Here is a 20778-nt window from a genome sequence, read left to right as displayed (position 1 = left end):
GGGCATGGAGAAAGAGGCATGGCTACGAGATTGCGCCAGGGTAACACGTATCGTCTGGGAGGTCTGTTGGCAGCAGTTGCTGTGAATCGCACTGTCTCCAGATTAGTGAGGCAGTCACGTCCCACTTCGCTCCATTTGCAATGTGCCGCACGAGACAAACTGTCCGCACCTGCCAATATATCACGTAATTAAAACTCGTATAGAGCTGCACTCAAATTTTGCATTAGGAAATGTCGTAATCGTAAGTGATTTCTTTTTTCCTTAATCACTCATCCATAATATTAGTTTCTAACATCACATTATACTAGCTCGACGTTGGAGGTAAACTAGGGGTTTGTACAGCTGCGGCAGTGAAAGCCGATGTTGTGGTGTTGCAACGCAATGCTGCAGGGGGGGCTTCTCCAAGAACAGCCAGCCAGGATTGCACTTGGCCGCGGTGAGGCTGTGAGTCAGTAAACAGACCTAGTACTTTCGAGCAGTGTACGAACTCACTTAACGATGCCTTTGATGTATCAGTTGTCAAATTGGCATACGATTTTTTGTATTGCTACTGTACTGCTTGAATGAAAGCTGGCACTGTACAGAACTCAAGGCAGTCGAAACTGACCCGGTGCCCCACCTTTAGAAGCATTTCGGCCCATGGTACAGCTTTAGGACATTAAACTTCCCAAATCAAAAGTAACTTGTTTTCACTTCTTACAGTTATGGCCATATTAAGAAATATGAAGGTGGCACTATGCTCAAGGTAAATGAAACTGTTGTATGCATCAGCCATAAAACTATATGTTAAAATAGTGAAAAGCTACATAGGTAGCAAAGTTATAACAGTAAGAAGTACGATTAATTTGATTGATTGATGGGGTCATAAAGCAACATATAACTGCTATGAGAGATGCTGCAGTGAATGAGGTTGCAAAACGAGGACTTCGAATGAATGCACACTCAAAGCTCAAAGGTTGCTCACTGCCTGCATGTGATTTTGCAGACCGCTGCTAGAAATAATAAATGCTATTGCATAGGCAAAGAGGTCTAACGCACTAAAAAAATATTTGTTAAAAGATATGAGGGAAAACATGATACCAGGCACAACATATGTTAAGGGTTGAGCACACCCATGACATCATATATTACTCCTTACTGGACAATTTAAAAACATTGCAGTTTCGCAAGATGACGGCGACAGCAAGGTATTGGAATATTACACAAAGTAAGGCTTGTTTTTTCAAATGCACTGCAGCATCCCTAAACAAGGCATAATGTGCATCCGCCTCTAGGTCTTGGTCAGCATCCTTGCTTTGTCTCAGCCTCATGTTCCTGTACTGCCACGTCTTGGCACTTCTGGCATTGAGTTGCAGTGTTCACTGCATGTGCAGCTTGCATTTCGCCGCTTCTACTGCTCTTCGGGACATCATGCTACATTCAACCTTAAAAGACTAACCCAGAGACAAGCTTCAGGTGGGAAATGGGAGGGGATCGAACACCATTAGTTTTATTCTTTAGCTGCCCAAAGCTGAGAAATGACACCGATGCAGCTGGAGTATAGCAAGAAAACATGTTTTCAATTAACTGTGCTTCAAGCAACACATGCTGTGCCCTATTAAAAAGAAGGTCACTTTTTTTAAAGTATTCTCTTTAAGATTAGAAAAATTCCAAGTATTATAATTTTCTGTCTCTTTCTGAACTATGCTAAAACCGAATTCAGTAATACATTAGACTTTCTTTAATTCGACTCCAGCTAATTAGATCCCGGCTGGCACCTATGCATTTCTATGGACTTGAACTTTCCTTATTTCGATCCTAAAATTGGCTTTCGCCGGATAACTCGAATTTGATAGTCGGCATGCATGCGTCTGACTCCTACGGTAACTCCAATAGTGACCATTTTAGTGGCAGTGTGTCCCAATAGAGCTTAAGGGTCAGTGAATGCGTTGCACGCCCTTTCGGTGTCCCTCTGTTCTGCTTCGCACTGCACCACTTAACGTCATTATCCCGTCGAGAACGCCTATTTTTGGCCTGCCCTAGGAAGATTTTTAAGCAACAACGGTAGCTAACAATGTCTGATTACAGTATTTACTCTATCCTAACACATGCCTTTTTTTGTGTTATTTCTTTCAAATAGATTGGGCCGAAGATTGCCTGCGTGGTGCAATCGGAGACAATACCAGTGCTTCGCGGCATTCATATGCTTTACCGCATAATCCAAATGATTTGCGGCAAAGCTGACTTTAGAAAACTGGCCGCCGTTGTGCAACAGACATTAGACCCTCGGCTATCTTCCTTAAAAAAAAAAAAGAAAAGTGCGTGTGAGAGTTCTACTTTGTTTAGGAGCTTTAATGTTATTTCTACAATAAGGGCTGAGGTTAGGGTCACTACAACAATGCGTGAGTCAGCGAGCGAAAAACTTTAGAACTGTTCGGACCGATGGCAGGAGCCAAAGAAGCTTTTTTTATTATTATTATTCCAACCTCGCAGCACGACACACACGTGCTGGAGCACGGAAAGATGACGATGACTGCTAGATCTACGTTAGTTTTCTACTTTGTACAAATCAAACGTGGGCATGCGTTTGATTTGAGGGCATATGTTACAATCGGACAAAATGAATCATGGTGTTTTAAAGTATTTTTCGGCATCTTGTGTAATTCGACCCGCCGGATAAGTCGATTAATTTCATCGGTCCATCAGGGTCAAATTAACGGAAGTCGACTGTATCAACAGAGGTTCATGATTAAATGAGTGATGTACATACAACATTCAAGAGCAGAAAAACTTGTAAAGGTACTTTGTCATGGAGACACTGTCACAAAGAGGAGCAACTCTCTAGACAGTTGGCTACTCTGTTCGGCATGGTCAGGTTGACATGTTATCTGTTAAATTATGCTTTGATTTCTTGTATAGCTTTAGGCACATCGCTGTGCATGAAGTGTATTAGTGTTCCTATACACACTCCCATAGAGAGCAGAGTTGAGCATTTTCTTTGAGCCACTTGTGTTGTGATTCATCGGAGAAGCCAACACAATGGCAACAACACCTGTGCTGTGCTGGTGTCAGCACTTCCAAGAGTACCAGCACATGTTTACTGTTCCATCATACACAGATGTCACAATTATTTCTGCCTTTAGTGTTCAAAGTCATTGGTGCTCTTTGCCAAATTATAACTACGCGTGACATCATTATCAAGACGGAACACACATTGTTAGCTGAAAATGAACACAGAGGTGGTTATTGCAAGCATGCTTTGTCCAACTTATTTTTCATTTTGTAACAGTACTTGCCTTGTTCAAAATAAGTCAAGGTATGCCGCCATCAACAGGGAGGCATGGCCAATGTACTCACACCATCTGCTGCCAGGTGAACACCATTGCTTCTACAACGATTACCTATGTAGCGCATTTCATGCACATAACTCTTTTCAAACACTGTGTGAATGTGGCAAAATCATATGCACAATCAATAAGTGAAATGTGTTCATTATAATTGTATCAACACACAATAAAGTGCCAAAGTGTGTTCTGGCAGCACTTAACTGGCTCCTGCAAGCCCAAGCAGTGGCTTTCCTTCACAATAGATTTAAATATGGCAGACCTTTGCACAACTCTGCTTCCTATAGGAGTATACACAGGCACTAGAATCTACATGTCTGCACAGGCTCATCCATGCAATCTTGGTCTGTAGTCCATTTAATAAAGGTTGGAAGGTTCCTTCCTTGGTCTATGTTGTTTTTCACTATTAGCTTTCCTTGGTCAAGTCCTGGTTCATTGCACCTTGCACAAATGTCAAGATGCCCATTTGGCTGACATAAAGCAAGCTGTATGCAAGAGGCAATTCTGCATTTAACATTGCCAGTACACACATAGTTGCAACCATGTCGGCTGCCTTAAGTAGTTTCAGTTGCAAATGAACAGTTATGTTTTTTAGTGAGCAACAGATACAATCGTTGCTTACCATTCAGTGCTTAATATTAAAGCACATGACAAGACAACAAAGTTGTGAAAAAGGCCCATACTGTATCATTTTCTTTTTACCGCGGTTGGCACAGGGCTAATTTTGTGATGCAAGCTGGTGAAGAGCAAAAGCTTGTGCTGTGTCGCCTGGCAATGCCTTAAGTTCAGTCTCGTGGGCAAGTACCTGCCACAGTTGCTCGAGCTCTCTCTCCAGCTTCCTGAAAGAGAGAAGCAGGTGTCATCTATATAAGCTGGAAGAACATTCAGGACATTTCACTGTAGAATACCATGCACACAACAGCCAAGTTGCACATTTACATCGGTGTGAATTATTACTTACGAAGAATTCACAGTAAAGACATGCATTCAGTAAATTCTGTAAGAAAAGGTTTCTATGGTTCAGCTGTGAACAACACGACCCGGGTGTCAAACTCGAGCCTAAACCAGAATTTTAGTCAGAACTGAACTGGAACCGATTATCTTGGAAAGTACCTGAACCACAAAAAATAACAGTTAGTTGTTCAACAGGAAACGGTTCAAACATAAGGCTGAAAACAAGTGCTCAATAGATGAACAATTCTTTGAAGTAATTACTTCTTTTCAGCACACTTCAATAGTAAATTGTTACAACTCTCGAGTTGTGCACGAGACTGGGGTGGACTATAGGTATGTGCTGGTAACTATACAGCCACCTAAGGCAGAGACACTTGCACTTTTGAACTTGGCTATGCCAGCTGTGTTTCATAGCTGAAACATTATTTCAGGGGCCCTGCAGAATCACCGTTTGTGAAGCTCCTATTCCAGCCATTAGGTAAGCTTGCTACTATTACTAGATAAATAGACGGAGAACAAAAAACACAGTGTCCTTGAGAAGGGAAAATAGGAAAACGAGGAAGCTCATGAGCATGGCTTCATGTAACAGTAAAACTACACATTGCCTTCTTAGTGTGTGGTAAAAATGGCTATAAACGGCATGGGAAATCTGCTTTTGTTGCGTGCAATGGTTGAACGCATGTTTGGTGCCTCCGAGGAGAGTACAATGCTCTTCGATTTGCACGAATCGATCATGGGGCACAATGTGCATGATTTGGATTGTCCGCACTGAGTCAGCGCAAGACTGCCTACGTGCAGTGGCGTAAGAAAGATCATCATCTGCACAAACTCTCCTTGTTCATTGTACAAAAGCATCAATGTTCTCACCTGCTTTTACTTTTTTAAACAAGCAGCTGAAAACTGAGCAAAATGTCAATTGCTTCTTTGCTACAGACTAGATGTTTCAATTTGTAACTTATGTAATAAAATGTGATTCTGCGCTGTCACTGACACCACAAATCAAATGCCACAGTTCACTCAACACTCCAGTAGTAACTACTTGAAGCAAAAGAAAAATTAACTGATTATGCTGTTGTCAAGGCAAGGAAACTCCACCCCATGCAGACACAGGCATTCTCAATAATGAAGTCTGTCTTTAAAGGGGCCCTGAACCACCCCTCGGGCTTGGAGAAGTAACATAGTCTGTAGGTAGCATATGCTGCTGTGAACATCTCAGCCAAGTTTTGCTGTTGTACGCGGTGCGTGGAGCTTGCAAGTGGATCGCGAAGTCACTTTTCTCTCAAACACTCTCTTTTCAACAGAAGGCCCTGTCCTCAATCTCTTCTAGACGCTCTATTTCATCATTGGACACACTATTTCGCCATTCCCTTAGACGGCTGCTATTAGCCGATAGCTGTCATCAAGCTGAGGTTGGCTACATGGCATAGACAACATGGCCACCGTGGGTTACCGCCATGAGCCCACTGGCTAAACGCACTGCGGCTCGCTGAGGACAACCGCGTTTGGGTTTTGTTAAGCGCATCATAGGCGCCAAAGGCAGAAGTAGTGGCATCTATGTTAGCATCCAAAATTAAATTTGAACTGCAGGCCACGGTGATATTTAGAAGGCGAAGCATTGTGAGCACGCCCCACTATGCTGTAGCCTTCACAGTGCAAGGCATTGAAGAAGGAACGAGAACACAGTGGATACCATGCTTGATTGCCAATAACTCAGCTTCTGCTGAATGCATTGAAGTACTTTTTGTGGCAAAGTATTTCTGAAATCGCCTATTTTCACTTCAAATGCCCTTCTGCACTTCGATAAAAAGTGGTTTGGGGCCCCTTCAATTTGACATTAATAAAAAATATTCCAGCATGGAACTGCGCGGCTGCTGTTTGCATTGTCACCATCTCAACGCCTAAATCTATGCTGCATCCTCAAGGGTAGTGCAACCCCCGTCGTCGTCTTTATGATGGCCAACTTTACCTGTATGCCTGCTGTAGCTGTATAACATTAAGCTTCATTGATATTCATGTAAAAACATCGATTGCTGTCTCCCATGTGTGAGGGACCTCACTTCTTCCAGCTCCTCACAAAACTTGTGCATTGGCCATGTGGATAAGTTGATAGTACTGTGCAACATGTTGCCATAGGGCAAGATAAAATTTGCTGTGCCAAACCGGTTCGCAAACTGGTTGATTCTTGCAAACCAGCTTGCATACCATTATAACTTTTTACTTCTCCAAACTGAACGAAATGAGACCACGTTGAACCTGAACCGAACCAGTATTTAGTTCGGTTCAACACCATGGTCATGACATTACACTACAGCCTTGCATAAAAAGTCTACAGCGTGCTTGGTATATGGCCAAATCTGAGTGAGCCACCTTATGTTGCATTCCCCTACACTCTAAAGCTCTGTTAAGTTAGATAGACATGCTGATACAATTGAGTGTTCAAGATGCAATACATAGCAGGCCATGCTGTGTGGGTTGTGGAATTTTTACATGAGAGAGAGAAACATTTATTCAGGGTTCAGTTATTGTGGTTGGAGCCCATATCATAAGGCTTGCACACAGACTAGGACAATGCATGCCCTGAATGACTAAAGATTGATGTACAGAGCCCTTAGAGATAACCACTCCTGTTATTAAATATAGGGGATACAGGAAAATATGTATCCTGGTCAAAATGCACATCACTGGCAGAAAACAGGAATTGTGCAATAACTGCTAACAACCTGTGAGCTAAATTTAGTAAGTAACTTTGAAATCAACAGCGGCACCTATAACTCGACACCAGTTTCCAGACCTTCATTAAACCCCCCCCCCCCCCCCCCCAAGAAAAAAAGTTTATATAATTTTGTCCCACAGTGCCTAAGGAAGGCTATGTGGGAATACAGTATGATACTCAATTTCGGTTCTAGCAGAGTTCCAACTGGTCATCTTCAATTCTGCAATTGCAACGTGTACACTGAAATAAATAAAAGCTTGTCTCAAATTCTATACAGTATGTAATTATTAAACTGCAGGTAGTTGTCACTGAAACGCCTGGTATATAGTTATGTATTGAACATCCAGCTAGCTTTTTTGTACTAATGGCATGGTAAAAGTGTTGGAACACTAAGCTTTGTCTACAAGCTGTTTCCAGACTGTTCAAGAAAAGTTTGCAGAATATTTAGCAGTATTTACAAACTCAATTTATTTTTTCTTTACTGGTGTCTTTATCACCTTTTTATTTTGTAAAGTGGCTTCATAGGCCAAGGAAAAGTCAATGAAAGTTCAGTGCATGCTTGGTGCACACTTTATTGCATGTATTTACTTCTGTATAGAATCTTAACTGTATTGGTATTATTAATGGCTTTTCTCATGAATGGGAACAAGAAAACTGCAAACTTGCTGAGTTATGCGTCATGTGACTGTACAACCAGCCTCACTTGGTAAAAATCTCCATATTTACCGTGCATAATAAACCACATTGTACAAGTGACCGATTAACTTGCTTGTGTATGTCATTGTGTGCCTTTAAAAGCATGCACTCTCATTCAATTTTCTCACACATCACAATTTAAGCAGAAAAACATTTGCATGGGCAGACAAGTAATGTACTACTCTTTAACCCTTTACCTCCTCTTGACGAGTATAGCCATCATGAAATTTTGCACCAATATACCCATGATGACTATAGTTGTCATAAACAAAAGTTTGTTTAGTTGCAATTCCTGACACTAGATGGCCACACTTGTCCCTGTTGTGCCATTTGTGTCTCGCCTTTCATTATATTGCCGCCTCTGACACTCCCGCATAAAGCATGGCTGCCTCCTCGAAGCGAAGCAATGAAAGTGTGTGTAAACAAAGCATTTTGACAACTCCTCATTAAATCACAGCTCTGTAGAGTTTTGCTCAAAAACGGAAAGTGACATGTTCTCATCTGAGGAGTCTGATGACGACTACTCTATAGATGGCCAGGAGGACCTGTGAGTCAACCGTATGAAGATGGCCTACTAACTGCTTTAGAAGCTGCGTAAAAGTAGCCACTATTCATGTGCATGTTTTTGCAACGTTTAGCTTATTTTTTCTTCGTAGTCTCTTTTCATAATGTATTGAGCCCTGCAAAACACTTTTTTGTAAGACACCAGGGCCACGCAGTGCAGCTTTCTTCAACCTATCTTACTACGCAATTTGTGAAATAAAGGAACCTCATTAGATTGAAATAATAATCCCGTTTTATTCAGAAAAACAAGCTCTACAAATTGAGCAAAAACATTTTTTGGGTAAATTTGGCATAATTTTCTTTCTTTTCTTTTCTTTTTTTTTGCATAGGGAAAGGGTTAATTAGCAGGCCTGGTTATATGGGAGTAGAAGAGTGGAGTTGTTGCCAGGGCACAAGTCATAGTCTGTCCATCCTTGCTTGAAGAATTACCTGATCCACAATGGTTATTAAATTGCAATGTCAACTTTTTTTTTTCCTCCCCCGCTCAAGAAAGTTAGCGACATTTCACAGCTTTATTCTTTCACTAGAACTTTATACGGTAATCCAGCTGTGGCACTTATGGGCATGCTAAGGAAACATGCAGCACAACCACACAAAATCAAGCTTCAGTGATATTTTTTTTCTTGTGCCAGCAGCACATGAGCAGTAAATCCACGTTCCATCCACCTGCCCAATTAGCATATGGCCACAAAAGCTGGCAATGTTGTAGAGCCCGAACAAGTGGTTTTTGGACTTTTGCAAGCAGGTGCAGAAAGCACATGGTGCCGGTCTCCTAGAATTTTGAAGCAGGGCGTGAGCACCTGCAACAGTGCAGCATGGATTACAGCATTGCTCAGGGTGCTCTTGTAGGGAATGTTTGCAGCAATGGTGTCGGTGACCACTAAGAGTGTTTGCATTTGGTGCTGAGGCAGAAGTGGGGGAAATACCCTGAAAACTGCTTCCAATGATGGTAAACAGGATGACAACGAGAACTACCAGGAGTAGATGTGTCTGAGCAGAACTTTACTGTTTTTGTAACACCTGCAACAAAGGCACAATATGGAGTGGTTGCATGGTTCACTGGCTACAGGCAGAGTTAAGCATGGCATTCAATAGCTGGCACCATGACCGTGTCACATGTAAAGCTTAAACACGCGGATGTTTTTTCTTCTCTTCCTTCTAAAAGAAAGCAGTTCATGATGCAAATGCTGTGACACGAAAGAAGTAGTTTTCATCCACATGAATGTGTTACCTTTGCAATTATGTAAAGCTTGAATAATGTCGTACGCGAGTGTTATAGTTGCTGCATCATTCTGTAACTAAATGTGTGGGTATATCCGACACAGGGGTGTGCAAATGAATACTCAAAGTTACAAATACAAATAGAACAATTCTTTTTGTTCAACTTTGGATACTCTTGCTGTTTATTTCAATTGGCACTTGAAAGTTTGCTGTTTATTACAGCCGAATACCGTGAAATAAATACAGCTAATGAGGGCTTTGAAGAGAGGATTTGCAGTTTGCAGCTTTGTGCTGGCTACTTCAAGTATATAATAGTTGTGCCAACTCTACCAAAAATATCAGGCCCCTCTTGTAACCTCTATGTACATATTACACAATTCTGCTGCAGGTGGAAGCATTGCTCTTCATAGGCAGTTCACTGTGCAAGTATGTGGAGCTGTTATTTTGTTAGTACAGTGGAATATCGATAAATTGAAATAATTTAAATGGAACTGCCGCTTAAACAGAATTTCATCCTCGTGGTTGGTTGGTTCTGTATTCATGCAATGCTCTCTGCAATGTCTCTCAGTAAATGGAACTCTTGATAAACGGAACCAATTTCCCTGGTCCCTTGAAGTTCCATTTAAAGAGAGTCCACTGTACTGTAAACTGCAGTTATGGCCTTAGGTTACATACAGGTTTGTTATTTCCATAAATAATATTCTATTTCCTTGGTGAATTTCGCCATCTTTGCATCACTAAAAGGATCTGCAGTGCTCTGGTATTATACCTAGCACTGCTGAATCATATCAACAGTTATTTTTAACCTTGCATTAAGATACAATGACCCAGACTCTCCATGTGAATTGGAAAGCACCTACTTCCTTTGTTTAGTTATTATGCATGGTCACACAGAATGCGATCGTCTTTTCATTCTTTCTCATTTATATGCTGTCTACTTGCCCAGGTTATCAGTTCTAAAAATTATACACATTGCAGGACATAAATTTATGACAATTTGTCTCCATCCAATCCATTCCTTATAATTTTTAGATGTATAGAAATATTTAGTACTCAATTCAATATATGAACCAGATTTATTAATTTTTTCTACTACTTGGACACCCCTTGTAATAAATCAATCAATTAATTTTTTTTTCAATCAAAGGAACTTTTATTTTTTCACGAGAAATATGGGGGTGACAGGAAAAAGCCGTTAACTGCAGCTTGACAAGGCTCTGTCCCCATACAAAGTGTAAACAGTCACATATGTGACAAGAAAAACAGCTTTATTTAGTTTCTTTTTTTTCTGAATCTTCATGATATAAACAATCATCAAAAAATTACACTTAATGGCCAGCTTCACGCACTCTGGCCAGTGTTTACATTTTATATTCACAGACTATTTTTCTGCCAGTAAACTTATGCCTGGATGCATCATATTTTCTAGCTTGTACCAAGCTCCAAGAAAGAAGTGGTGCACTGTAGATGCACAAAACAAAAAGCATATGTTCGCAGCCACTTGGGGGCAAATGGAGTATTTTTCTGTAAAGTGCCTAATTATGCGAACCTTTAGATCTTCATTTGGGGGTAAAATGGCTATTTTAGGAGTTGGTTTATGGTACCATCTACATCCAATACATACACATGGCAGACAAAAATTGAAAAAGGAGTTGTAACCGCCGCTCCGTATGTCTACTTCAGTGCATAATAAAAAGGGCTATAAAATAGCTAAAGCTTAAAGGGACCCTGAAACTATTTCGACAATTTCGTACAAAAATACTGAGTCATGAGGGTAGGTCCTTCTGATCATTAAGTGACACATTTAACGACTCGGCGTAAAGCATGTAATTTGTTATAAGGTAATAAAAATGTGCATTGCTACTGATCGCAGCGGTGCCACACCCCTGAGTTTTCAGCTGCCCCCTTTTTTAAAAGATATTACGGAAAGAGAATAGACAACAACAATTTATCACTACACTCGAGCACTTCCGGTCCACAGCAAGTGTCACCTGCTTGTGTTACAACATTCTCAGTGTTGACGTAAGTTGCGCTATCAGTGTTGGTCTCGAGCTTTCTTTTTGTGAGCACCATGGATTGCCCTTGTTACATTGTGGGCTGCAAATCTAGCGATCGGCGACATGTCAAGCTGCAACATTGTGTCCCTCTGCAAGGCAACATGTGAGCAGAGTGGCTGCAGCGCATCAAACTGTCAGTATCTGATCGGCACCAGCATCTGTGCATTTGCAGCCGTCACTTCATCCCAGAGGATTACTACCACAGTAAAATGTTTTAGTGTGTCTGGTGTTCGGGTAAACGGAAACTGGGTGATTTACTGAATGAGAGGAGGTGCAAACATGAACGGCCTGCATGATGCAGCCACCTGGTTTCATAGAGCTCAAACAGACAAACACAGAATTAATATAGCACTAACCAAGTGTATTTTACTTTGCTGCTGGTTTAAATTTCTGTCAGGAGCATAATCGTAAACACATTGTTTTCTTTAAATGTTTAAAGTGTTTTAGACTTGTTACGACAGTATTAGCTCTGTGCTTAATTTCTGCATCATCAGGTGGCTGCACCGTGCAGGTCACTCACGTCTACGCTAAAGCCCCTTCATCACAGCGGCAGTAGTATGGAGAGGCTTTAGTTTACGCCTCTACCCATCTGTGAGGATGCCCAGTTCACCTAGCTCATCTGTGTTGCAGCGCCTGCGTACCGAGCATGCTCGGCGCTGCAACAGAATGCTTGCAACGCACGCTGCTTGGATAGCTCTCACTGGGGATCGACAACCAGGTGGCTGGCTCGCGGACAGGTTGGTGAGGCTTCGCATGCTTACTCCAAGACAACCGGAAGCAGACGGCACGATCTCACATCCTGACGCAGAGCCAGTGAATACAAAACTTAGCCCTGATCACTCGGACGACGAGTTGAGGAGAAAAAGCAAGGCTAGAGAGGGGGGTAACTTGTAATAGTCTGTCGCTCTCTTACTACGAGGCACTTGACTTAAATTGTGGCGTGAATCCTTTACTGTAGCTGTACCCTACGCGTCTACAAAATTTGTCCAAACGGTTTCAGGGACCCTTTAATTACTGACGAGGATGGCTTGGGCAAGTGAGGGAGTGAGACAGTTTGAGCAGAGGGTCACAGCACGAACGCTCCCTTGCAACACAAGAGTTCTGGCTTACCTTTTTTCTCTGTGAACACTTTCCAGTTCTTGCTGCTTCTGCTCCACCTTTGTGTGCAGATGAGAGATCTGCTGTTCGTATTCTTCTTGAAGGTTTCCCTCTACTTCCCGCCTGCAACAAAGTAAAAACAAGTTCTGCTGAGTTGTCTATAAACAACATTTTCATAATCAGAGCTTGCAAACTGCCATTATGCCATGCAGTAAGTTGCCAAATCCTGCGCCAGGAAGATGTACAGCTGAACAAGAGTGGCAGCCAATAATTGACGAATAAGAAATACTCTTCAATTATAAATTAAATTGATGGAAAATTACAGAAATAAATCTCTATTTTTATTCATCATACCTTACAGGCTCCTACATGGAGCGTTTAGTAAGGGGGAGGAACATAATGTGACAAAAAGAGCGAACAGTTACGCAAACAGACTAACATAAATAATTATTTGTGAAGCCGTATTGCACTAAAGAAGAAAAATATACACTACAACCATAATACAATTTCAACAGTACTTGAGGACAAAAAGAGACAATGTGCAACACATACACATACACAGGGTGTCCCAACTAGCCATGCACCAATATATGAAAATATGCAAATGCCACATAGCTGGACAGAACTAAGGTAATGATGTTCGCCATCACTTGGGGATACTCAGATTATTTTTTACATTCTCTCCAATTACATAATTAGCCATAATTATTAATCAGCTTCTCAAATATTATATTTAGATTAAAAGTGTCAATGAGAAAATTGTAGAGCAACATCAAAAACTCTCAATACAGCTTTCTGTTGCTCAATACATGCTACATAAAAGTGTTTTTCTAAGTGTGAAAGAAGCCCACAAATACATGCCAAATTGCGGCACGACTGGCCGCTCGAGGCACTTTGCAGGTGTTCGTGAGCTTCTTATTTTCAATTTTCTGGCATATAACCAAACCATTATAAATGTTACACATTGTCTCTTTTTGCTATGCAGTTGCACAAGTTACGACAGACTTAACCAAGTGTTCGAGACACTTTCGCACAGATGGCGGGGATATGTGTTGACCATGACAGGTTGGACTTGAGATTCACATCAAGGAACTTGCACGAAGAAGCCCGTAATATTATTGCATTATTACTGGAATAAGATAAGTCAGAATTAGAGTGTTCCCAGCTGAAAGAAACCAATTTACATTTCTCAGCATTGAGGGTCATTTGCCATTTGCTGCACCAATTAATTATAAGAGGGAGATCATTTTGCAGAGTGAAGTGATCATAAAGAGAATCTATTTTGCGGCAGACAATACAATCATCTGCGAAGAGCCGAATTTTGGACGACATGCAGGTGATCATTTTTAAGTTTTACAGAATTTTTCCAATTGCCTGTGGCAGATAGTAGAATTCTTGTCCTCAAGTTGGATTACATGAAGGGACGGACATTATTAGCATGACAAATCAACACACTTAACTAATTAATGAAAATGCATTAATTAACTTCTTAATTAGTTACTTTATGCACATACTGCAATTTACAAATTGTAGCCAGTGAGTTTGCAAGACATATCCACTTGAAAGGAATTTCTAAGATGATACCACTTTTGCGATGTTATTTCTCAAAGTGTGGGATGAAATACATGGGCGTTCTGGTTACTTTTGTGCTTCAATGCATAAAGGATGCTTTTTCTTTTAAAGTTAAATGGAACAACAGTGCATTATTACAGCGAGTTAGATAGCACATATCTCCAAACTGGTGTCATTCTGGAAATTCATTCTAAGTGGATACGCCCTGTAAACTCCCCAGTTACAATTACCAAATTGCCATATGTGTTGTGAAATTAATAATTAAACAGCTAATTACTGATTTTTTGTTAATTGGTTGAAAATGTGTATCTTTCTTTTTTGCAAGCAATGTCTGCCTTGCTGAATAGTCCAGCTCAAGGACTAGAATTATGTTAACTGCAACAGAGGATTTTTAAGAATTCCGCAAGGCTTTAAAATGATCACCTCGTACTATTAGGTAAGCCACTGGTAAAAATGAAAGAGTAGACGGGACAAGAATGCTACCCTGAGCAACACCAGAAAGAACATCAGTAACAGGGGATGCACAGTTATTAACATAAGTAGACTGTCAGCGAAGTGACACAAAATTATGCAACCACAATATCGTCGATGAATCAAGAGAAGGTGATACCAGTTTTGAAATTAAATGGGAGTGAGTTTAAGCGGTCAAATACTAAAAAAAATCAAGGAGTTGGCAAACGATTTGTTTACTACTGTCCATGTTGAAGTGTAAATCAGTCATAAATTCAAGCAGCTGAGTATCAAAAGAAAGGTTTTTTTTGGAAGCCATGCTGATAAAGAAAAAGAAATTATTTGTTTCAAGGTGGATGTACAAACACGGGAATAACCTTTGTCGTTTTCCCATTCACAGGTAACTGACCAGTTGATAACGATTGATTAAATATAAGGCAAAATTTGACTAGATAACAGCAGAGTGTTTTTTAACATTTTGGAATTCAGGTCATCAATGCCAACGGACGTGGCTAACTCTAGGTTTCTTAGTAACAGTGATCAGTTGGATGTAACGATACTTACAATCAGTAGTGATGGGCATGTTTGAATGATCTTCTTGAGTGAAAACAGATGAAAAAAAGTCAAACGCACACACACACTTTTGATCAGTTAAAGGGGTGTTCTTGTTGTTGTTAACTAAGCTAATGTACTCATATCCGTGACACGCTGAAATTTTTTATCAGAACCTTTTTGGATTTGATTTTAAACGAGAAGGAAGATCTTTAGTAATTATCTTTAGTGATAGACAGTGCTGAGCCATAGGCTTTTATAAAAAGTGGTTCTTGTGTACAGATACCGCTTGTACTTGTACAAATACCACTTAAGTGTTCGGTTTAAACTGGAAACACGGAGAAACGTAAACCACATACGTTACCTTGCTGATTTACATACCCAAGAAGCAACCTACAAGACAAGACATACGGAGAATTGGGTAGTGCCAACCCCTCGAATAAATTCCGGTAGAGAACGCCTACAACTCACTCTTTCTTCCCTCTTAAATGCTTATGTACATAATAATTTTGATCTTTTCAGTGCGTCAAACAGTGCTTTGCGTACTATGTATGTTACCATGTAGGTTCTGTTTTTCTTTGTGGTGAATATTGTCTAAATATTGTATCATTTTGTTTTCTTTTGTATTTGTTCATTATGTATAAGTGTTATTAGACTGCAATTACCTTTGTTTTAAAAGCCTTGCTGCGAAGCCACTGCCAAGCGAAAGGAGGCTGCAGCTTTGTCAAGCTGTTTCTGGCAGCTTTTTCTGCGCCTCCTCTGTCTGTATTTGTACAAGGCAGAAATAAAGAATTTGAATTTGAATTTGAAATTTGAGATCAAGATGGCGGATTGGACTGACATTTTGCATTCCTGTAAAGATGCTTTGCTTATTCCTTTGTCCTATGTAGTGACTTATCAAATCACGAATTTCTGTTGTCATTAGAATAGAGAAGACTGGGACATATTTATCAACTAAATCTGACATCTTGTTTTTAAGAGCCGGCCAGTTTTCTCCAACAGAGTGAAGAGAAAATGTAAGGGGCAAAAGTTTAGTGCAAAAATACCTCTCATTCTGCAATGATAACATCATAGTTACCTTTGTTATAATATTGAATATGCTTTTTTGGTTACTCCTGTATGAGTTACCGGAACCTTAAGATCAAGCTGTAGTAGTTAGTGATTGCTAGAATCAAGGTACAGGACTCGTTCAATTGTTTCAGAATTAGAGGTACAAAGCCAAGAATGTTGTCACTGTGTGTTAGTTGACTCACTAGCTATAATAAGCTGAAATCTAATGTAAGGTTGATGAAATCTAATGACATAAACAAAAGGAAGACAATGAAGGCCAACCGATACGAGGAAAGTTGAAGTCCCCAATAAGGTATACATCTTTAGTAGGACAGCTCTGCATAGCATTTGAAACTCTTTTTATTTCTTTCAGGAATGAAGGATTAAAGTCAGGGGCTCGTTAACAGGTGCCAATTAGGCAGTGTGGTAGAATGTGTAGACCACGCAGCCCAAACAATCTCAAGATCAGAATTCGTATTAAATATTAAAGAACAAATATCTAGCAAGTAAGATGCCACCATCTTTCTTTGTCATATGATCACGTCAATATGGCACAAAGAATTTCACTGTCATTCACGTCTGAGTGCAACCACGTCTCTGTCAGAATGTGCATGTTCGAGTCGCTATCATCCAGAAACGAGCAGACTTCATCGTGCTGAGGCAAGGTGCTTCTTATATTTGTGAAAAATAATGACAGCTAACGTACCTTGCATAGTTTTCAAAACCGTTCAAACTCGTAATTCTGCAAACACTTGCCTAACTATTAGGCGACCGAAACAATGGAGTTAATTGATGGATCGTACATGTTTGTGTTGTTGTCAATGTGTAGCTTATCGACTGACAACTTAAATCTTTATTCTGGGTTTTGGCAAATTCAAGGAGCCTTCTTACTGCCTAACACATTGTAAGCGCAAAATCCTCTTGTACAAAGAACTCTGATATTTTCAGTCTGTGCACTGACGTTAAAATTTTCTGCTTGTCCTTAAAAAACCTAAATTTTTCTGTTACAGTAGATTTCTGTTAATTCGATTCTGCTCAATTCAATTTTCTGGTTGATTCAAACTTGACCAAATGTCCTGGCTGGCGCCCATGCATTTCTATGGGCCCAAACTTTCTTTGAACCAGAACAGCGCGGTTTTGACGAGGACAGCAGGGAGAACGACACGGACGAGCGCTGTACTGTTTCAAATATGGCTTACCAACTCGCCCAAATGTCCGTTTTAATTCAAACTTTCATTACTGCGATCCTAAAATTGTCCTTCGCACAATAATTCCAACTTTACTAGTCAGCATGCACGTGCCTGGCCCTCATGGTGACCCTCTTACTGGCAGCGTCTGTCTCAGCAGGGCTAGGGGGACAGTGAATGCGTTGAACACGCATCATCTGTCAAAGCTGCAAAATTTTGGCCTGCCCTAATAAGATTTTCAAGCAATAATGGTAGCTTGCAAATTTTCATTAAGGTAATTGCCCAATTCTAACGTGCACCGCCCCAATTTTCTTTTTCTCAAAGAAAATTGAACAGAAAACCACATTCGCGGCATTTGTATGCTGCGCCATGTAAAATGCCTGTATTGCAGTGAAGCTGACTTTAATAACCATGCGGCGAAGCTGACTTTAGCAAACCAACTGCCGCTGTGCAATACAAATTAGGCCCTTACCCATATTTTTAGCTAAAAAATTGGGTGCACGGTAGATTTCTACTTTGTTTAGGAGCTTTAATGCTAACTTTACGTCAGTTTTTTACAATGGACACATAGAAAGCAGGCGCTCAGTTCATCCAGGGGGCCTGTTAGAATTGAGCAAATACTACCAAATGAATCAGTGTATTTTGAACCTTTTTCTGTATCCTGTTTAATTTGACATGCCAGATAATTCGATAAATTTTATCGGTTCCGTCAGGGCCCAATTAATGGAAGTCGACTGTACAGGGAGACATTTGTTTTGACTGAAACGGCCGAGGCAATGCACATGTTCAAATCGAGAGTCATCCATTGAAAGACTAAGCTGTTTAGAACATAAAATTATAATTTTTAGTTCGGATTCTGGCCAATCCTCGTTTGATTCATCGTCAACAATGAAGAAAAGAAGGTTAGAATGGCACATTCTGTCTTCATTTCCTGTGCACCTTGACATTATTTGCTTCAATTGGTCAGAGATGCTAGACATACCGCTAATAGACGAACAAGGGTCAGATGTATTGATCGACAAGGCAGGCCATAGAGTCATTACCTACCACTTATTAGCACTTGATTTTCTTCTCGGTGGCTTGCTTATCCTTGACACCTTCTAGTACCACGTACTTGTGCATGTGCAGTAATGTAAGAAAATTATGTCCCCAAAATTCTAATTTACGCCTCATCATTGCCATGTTGCTATGTTTTAACAGTGTCAGGGACTGGCTTAAATGGTATACTTTCTTTATTTCAAATGATGTCTAAGCAGGTGAGAGCAAGGTGCCAATGGGTACAGACACACATCTAATGTGACCAAAAATTTTGCAACACAAGCACAGGTACTTATGATGTGTGCAACCACTAGGTGACCCCATACTACCTGAGCACATAGTATGTGCTGTGGTGCTTAAGTACATCTTTACAGTTTTTGACCTCTCCTGTGCCAAATTATTACTAGAAACCAAGGCCAATATACGGTAGTGATTCCTTCCACTTGGCCCTATGCAACTGTTGTACACCATTCACTGCTGCCTGATTCCATCGATAATGCAGGCGGAGTGTCGGTTTGGCGATTGATGAAGCGCAAGAAAGGAATGGCATTGGCATATAATCATTACATTATCCTCAGCCCAAATGTACCCCTGACGTTTTTTTTTTTTTTTTCATCATGCTAAAAGTGCTATGCAAGTCTCATCTGTACAGGCTTTTTTCTTTTTAAACCAGTTCGCACTTTCTGATGGGCCTATGTACAACAGCTCACTGGAATGGGTTGCACAATGACAGCAGCAGCCACAGCCGCCCACAGCAGAAGCAGCAGCGGGAAAGTCGAAGGAAGAGGCAAAGAAAGGTTCGCTTTAAAAGTGAGTAGCCAGCTGTGTCGTTCGTGATAAGAAGAGTTGTCGGTGAAGATCACAAAAGGCAGGTTAATGTCCCAGTCCCAGTAGTCTTCAGACATGTACATAGCAAGCATATCTGTGAGGGCAAAGTTGAGGCGTTCAGTAAGGCTGTTTCTCTGGGCATGGTACGCCGTGATGAACTTGTGATTGGTCAAGCAGGAACGAAGAATGTTGTCGATTACTTTAGACAAGAAGCAGCGGCCACGATCTGTATTTAATTGACAAGGAGCACTGTGGCGCAGGATGACATTGTGAAGAATGAAATTGGTAACATTTAGTAGCACAGCTGGTGGGAAGTGCTCATGTCACAGCGTACCGCGTTGCATAGTCAGTAGCGACTGCAACCTATCAATTGCCAGTGGGTGACGTGGGGAAAGGCCATAGAAGATAGAGTCCCACCCAGAAAAATGGTTCATCAGGGATGTCAAGGGACTATAGGCTGCCAGCAGGCAGTAGGGCAAGTACTTGTCTTGTGTCTCTGGCAGAGGTCACAACCCGCAACATACTGTCGCACAAAACGGTAGAGATGAGGCCAAAAGAAGCGCTTACATATGTGATCATATAAGCATGATATGCCTGGGTGTCTGGTGGTCAGTGCGTCATGAAGCCGGCCCAAAACAGCAGAGCAAAGATGTGCGGGAACAACACGCAAGAGCTCAGTGCTGTTAGGACAGCATTGTAGCGGTGTAAGTTGTTGTGAAGCACAAACATCCGTAGGGAAGGGTCACAGTGTGGACAGTTGAGACGGTCTATAATACACTGCAAAGATGAGTTGCGGCACTGTTTGGTAGCTATGTGGACGAAGTCTGTAATGGAGAGAACGAAAGCTTCAGGCTCATCTTACAGTGGGGATCGACTGGGTATCGAGATAAGCAGTCGGCGTCTTGGTGAAGCCATCCAGATTTGTAGAACACAGAAAATGTGTATTCTTTCAAGCGTAGTGTCCAGAGGGCAAGGCGATCAGTGGGATTCTTGAATGAGGAAAGCCAGTAAAGTGCATGATGGACTGTAATAACTGAGAAGTACCTGCCATACAGGTACGGTCAGAATTTCGCAATGAACCAGACAAGAGCTAAGCACTTGCATCCTGTGAAGGAGTAATTTTGCTCCGATGAAAACAGAAGGTGGATTGCGTATGCGACCATGCGGTGTAGGCTGTGCTGCTGCTGTGCGAGGACAGCACATATACTATGGCCACTGGCATCAGCACAAACATCCATGCTAGCTGAAGGTTCAAAATGTGCTACAACAGGTGGGTTTGTTAGGATGACAACGAGCCATGACAAGGCATCTGCTTGTTCACGAAAACAAGTGATTTTGACGTCCTTCTTGAGTAGGCCAGTGAGAGGGTGGGCTATTTCTACGAAGTTCTGGACAAAACAGCAGAAGTACGAGCATAGGCCAAGAAAGCTGCGGATGTCTTTGGCCAACTGCGGAGTGGGGAATTGACTAACAGC

General features: G+C 41.1%; 1 protein-coding gene across 4 annotated transcripts in view; it reads right to left on the bottom strand.

The window, feature by feature from the left end:
* Positions 1 to 210: 210 nt before the first annotated feature.
* LOC135911828 (centrosomal protein of 89 kDa-like) overlaps positions 211 to 20778 on the bottom strand; it is a 65030-nt gene continuing 44462 nt past the window's right edge. For 2 of the 4 annotated variants that reach the window (XM_065444172.1, XM_065444174.1), the window contains 2 exons: positions 12639 to 12749; positions 211 to 4162 (listed from right to left, as the gene is read on the bottom strand). In XM_065444172.1, the coding sequence (XP_065300244.1) occupies positions 4042 to 4162; positions 12639 to 12749 (232 nt within the window). In that variant the 3' untranslated portion in view covers positions 211 to 4041. Of the gene's footprint in view, positions 4163 to 8482; positions 9271 to 12638; positions 12750 to 15564; positions 15594 to 20778 lie in introns of those variants that run through there. The other 2 variants (XR_010567463.1, XM_065444173.1) reach the window with 2 other exon arrangements.

The sequence above is a fragment of the Dermacentor albipictus genome, chromosome 1 (genome assembly GCF_038994185.2).
Source record: "Dermacentor albipictus isolate Rhodes 1998 colony chromosome 1, USDA_Dalb.pri_finalv2, whole genome shotgun sequence".
Lineage (NCBI taxonomy): Eukaryota > Metazoa > Arthropoda > Arachnida > Ixodida > Ixodidae > Dermacentor > Dermacentor albipictus.
The sequence above is the reverse complement of the archived record's forward strand: the minus strand, read 5'-3'. Positions and strand labels throughout refer to the sequence as shown.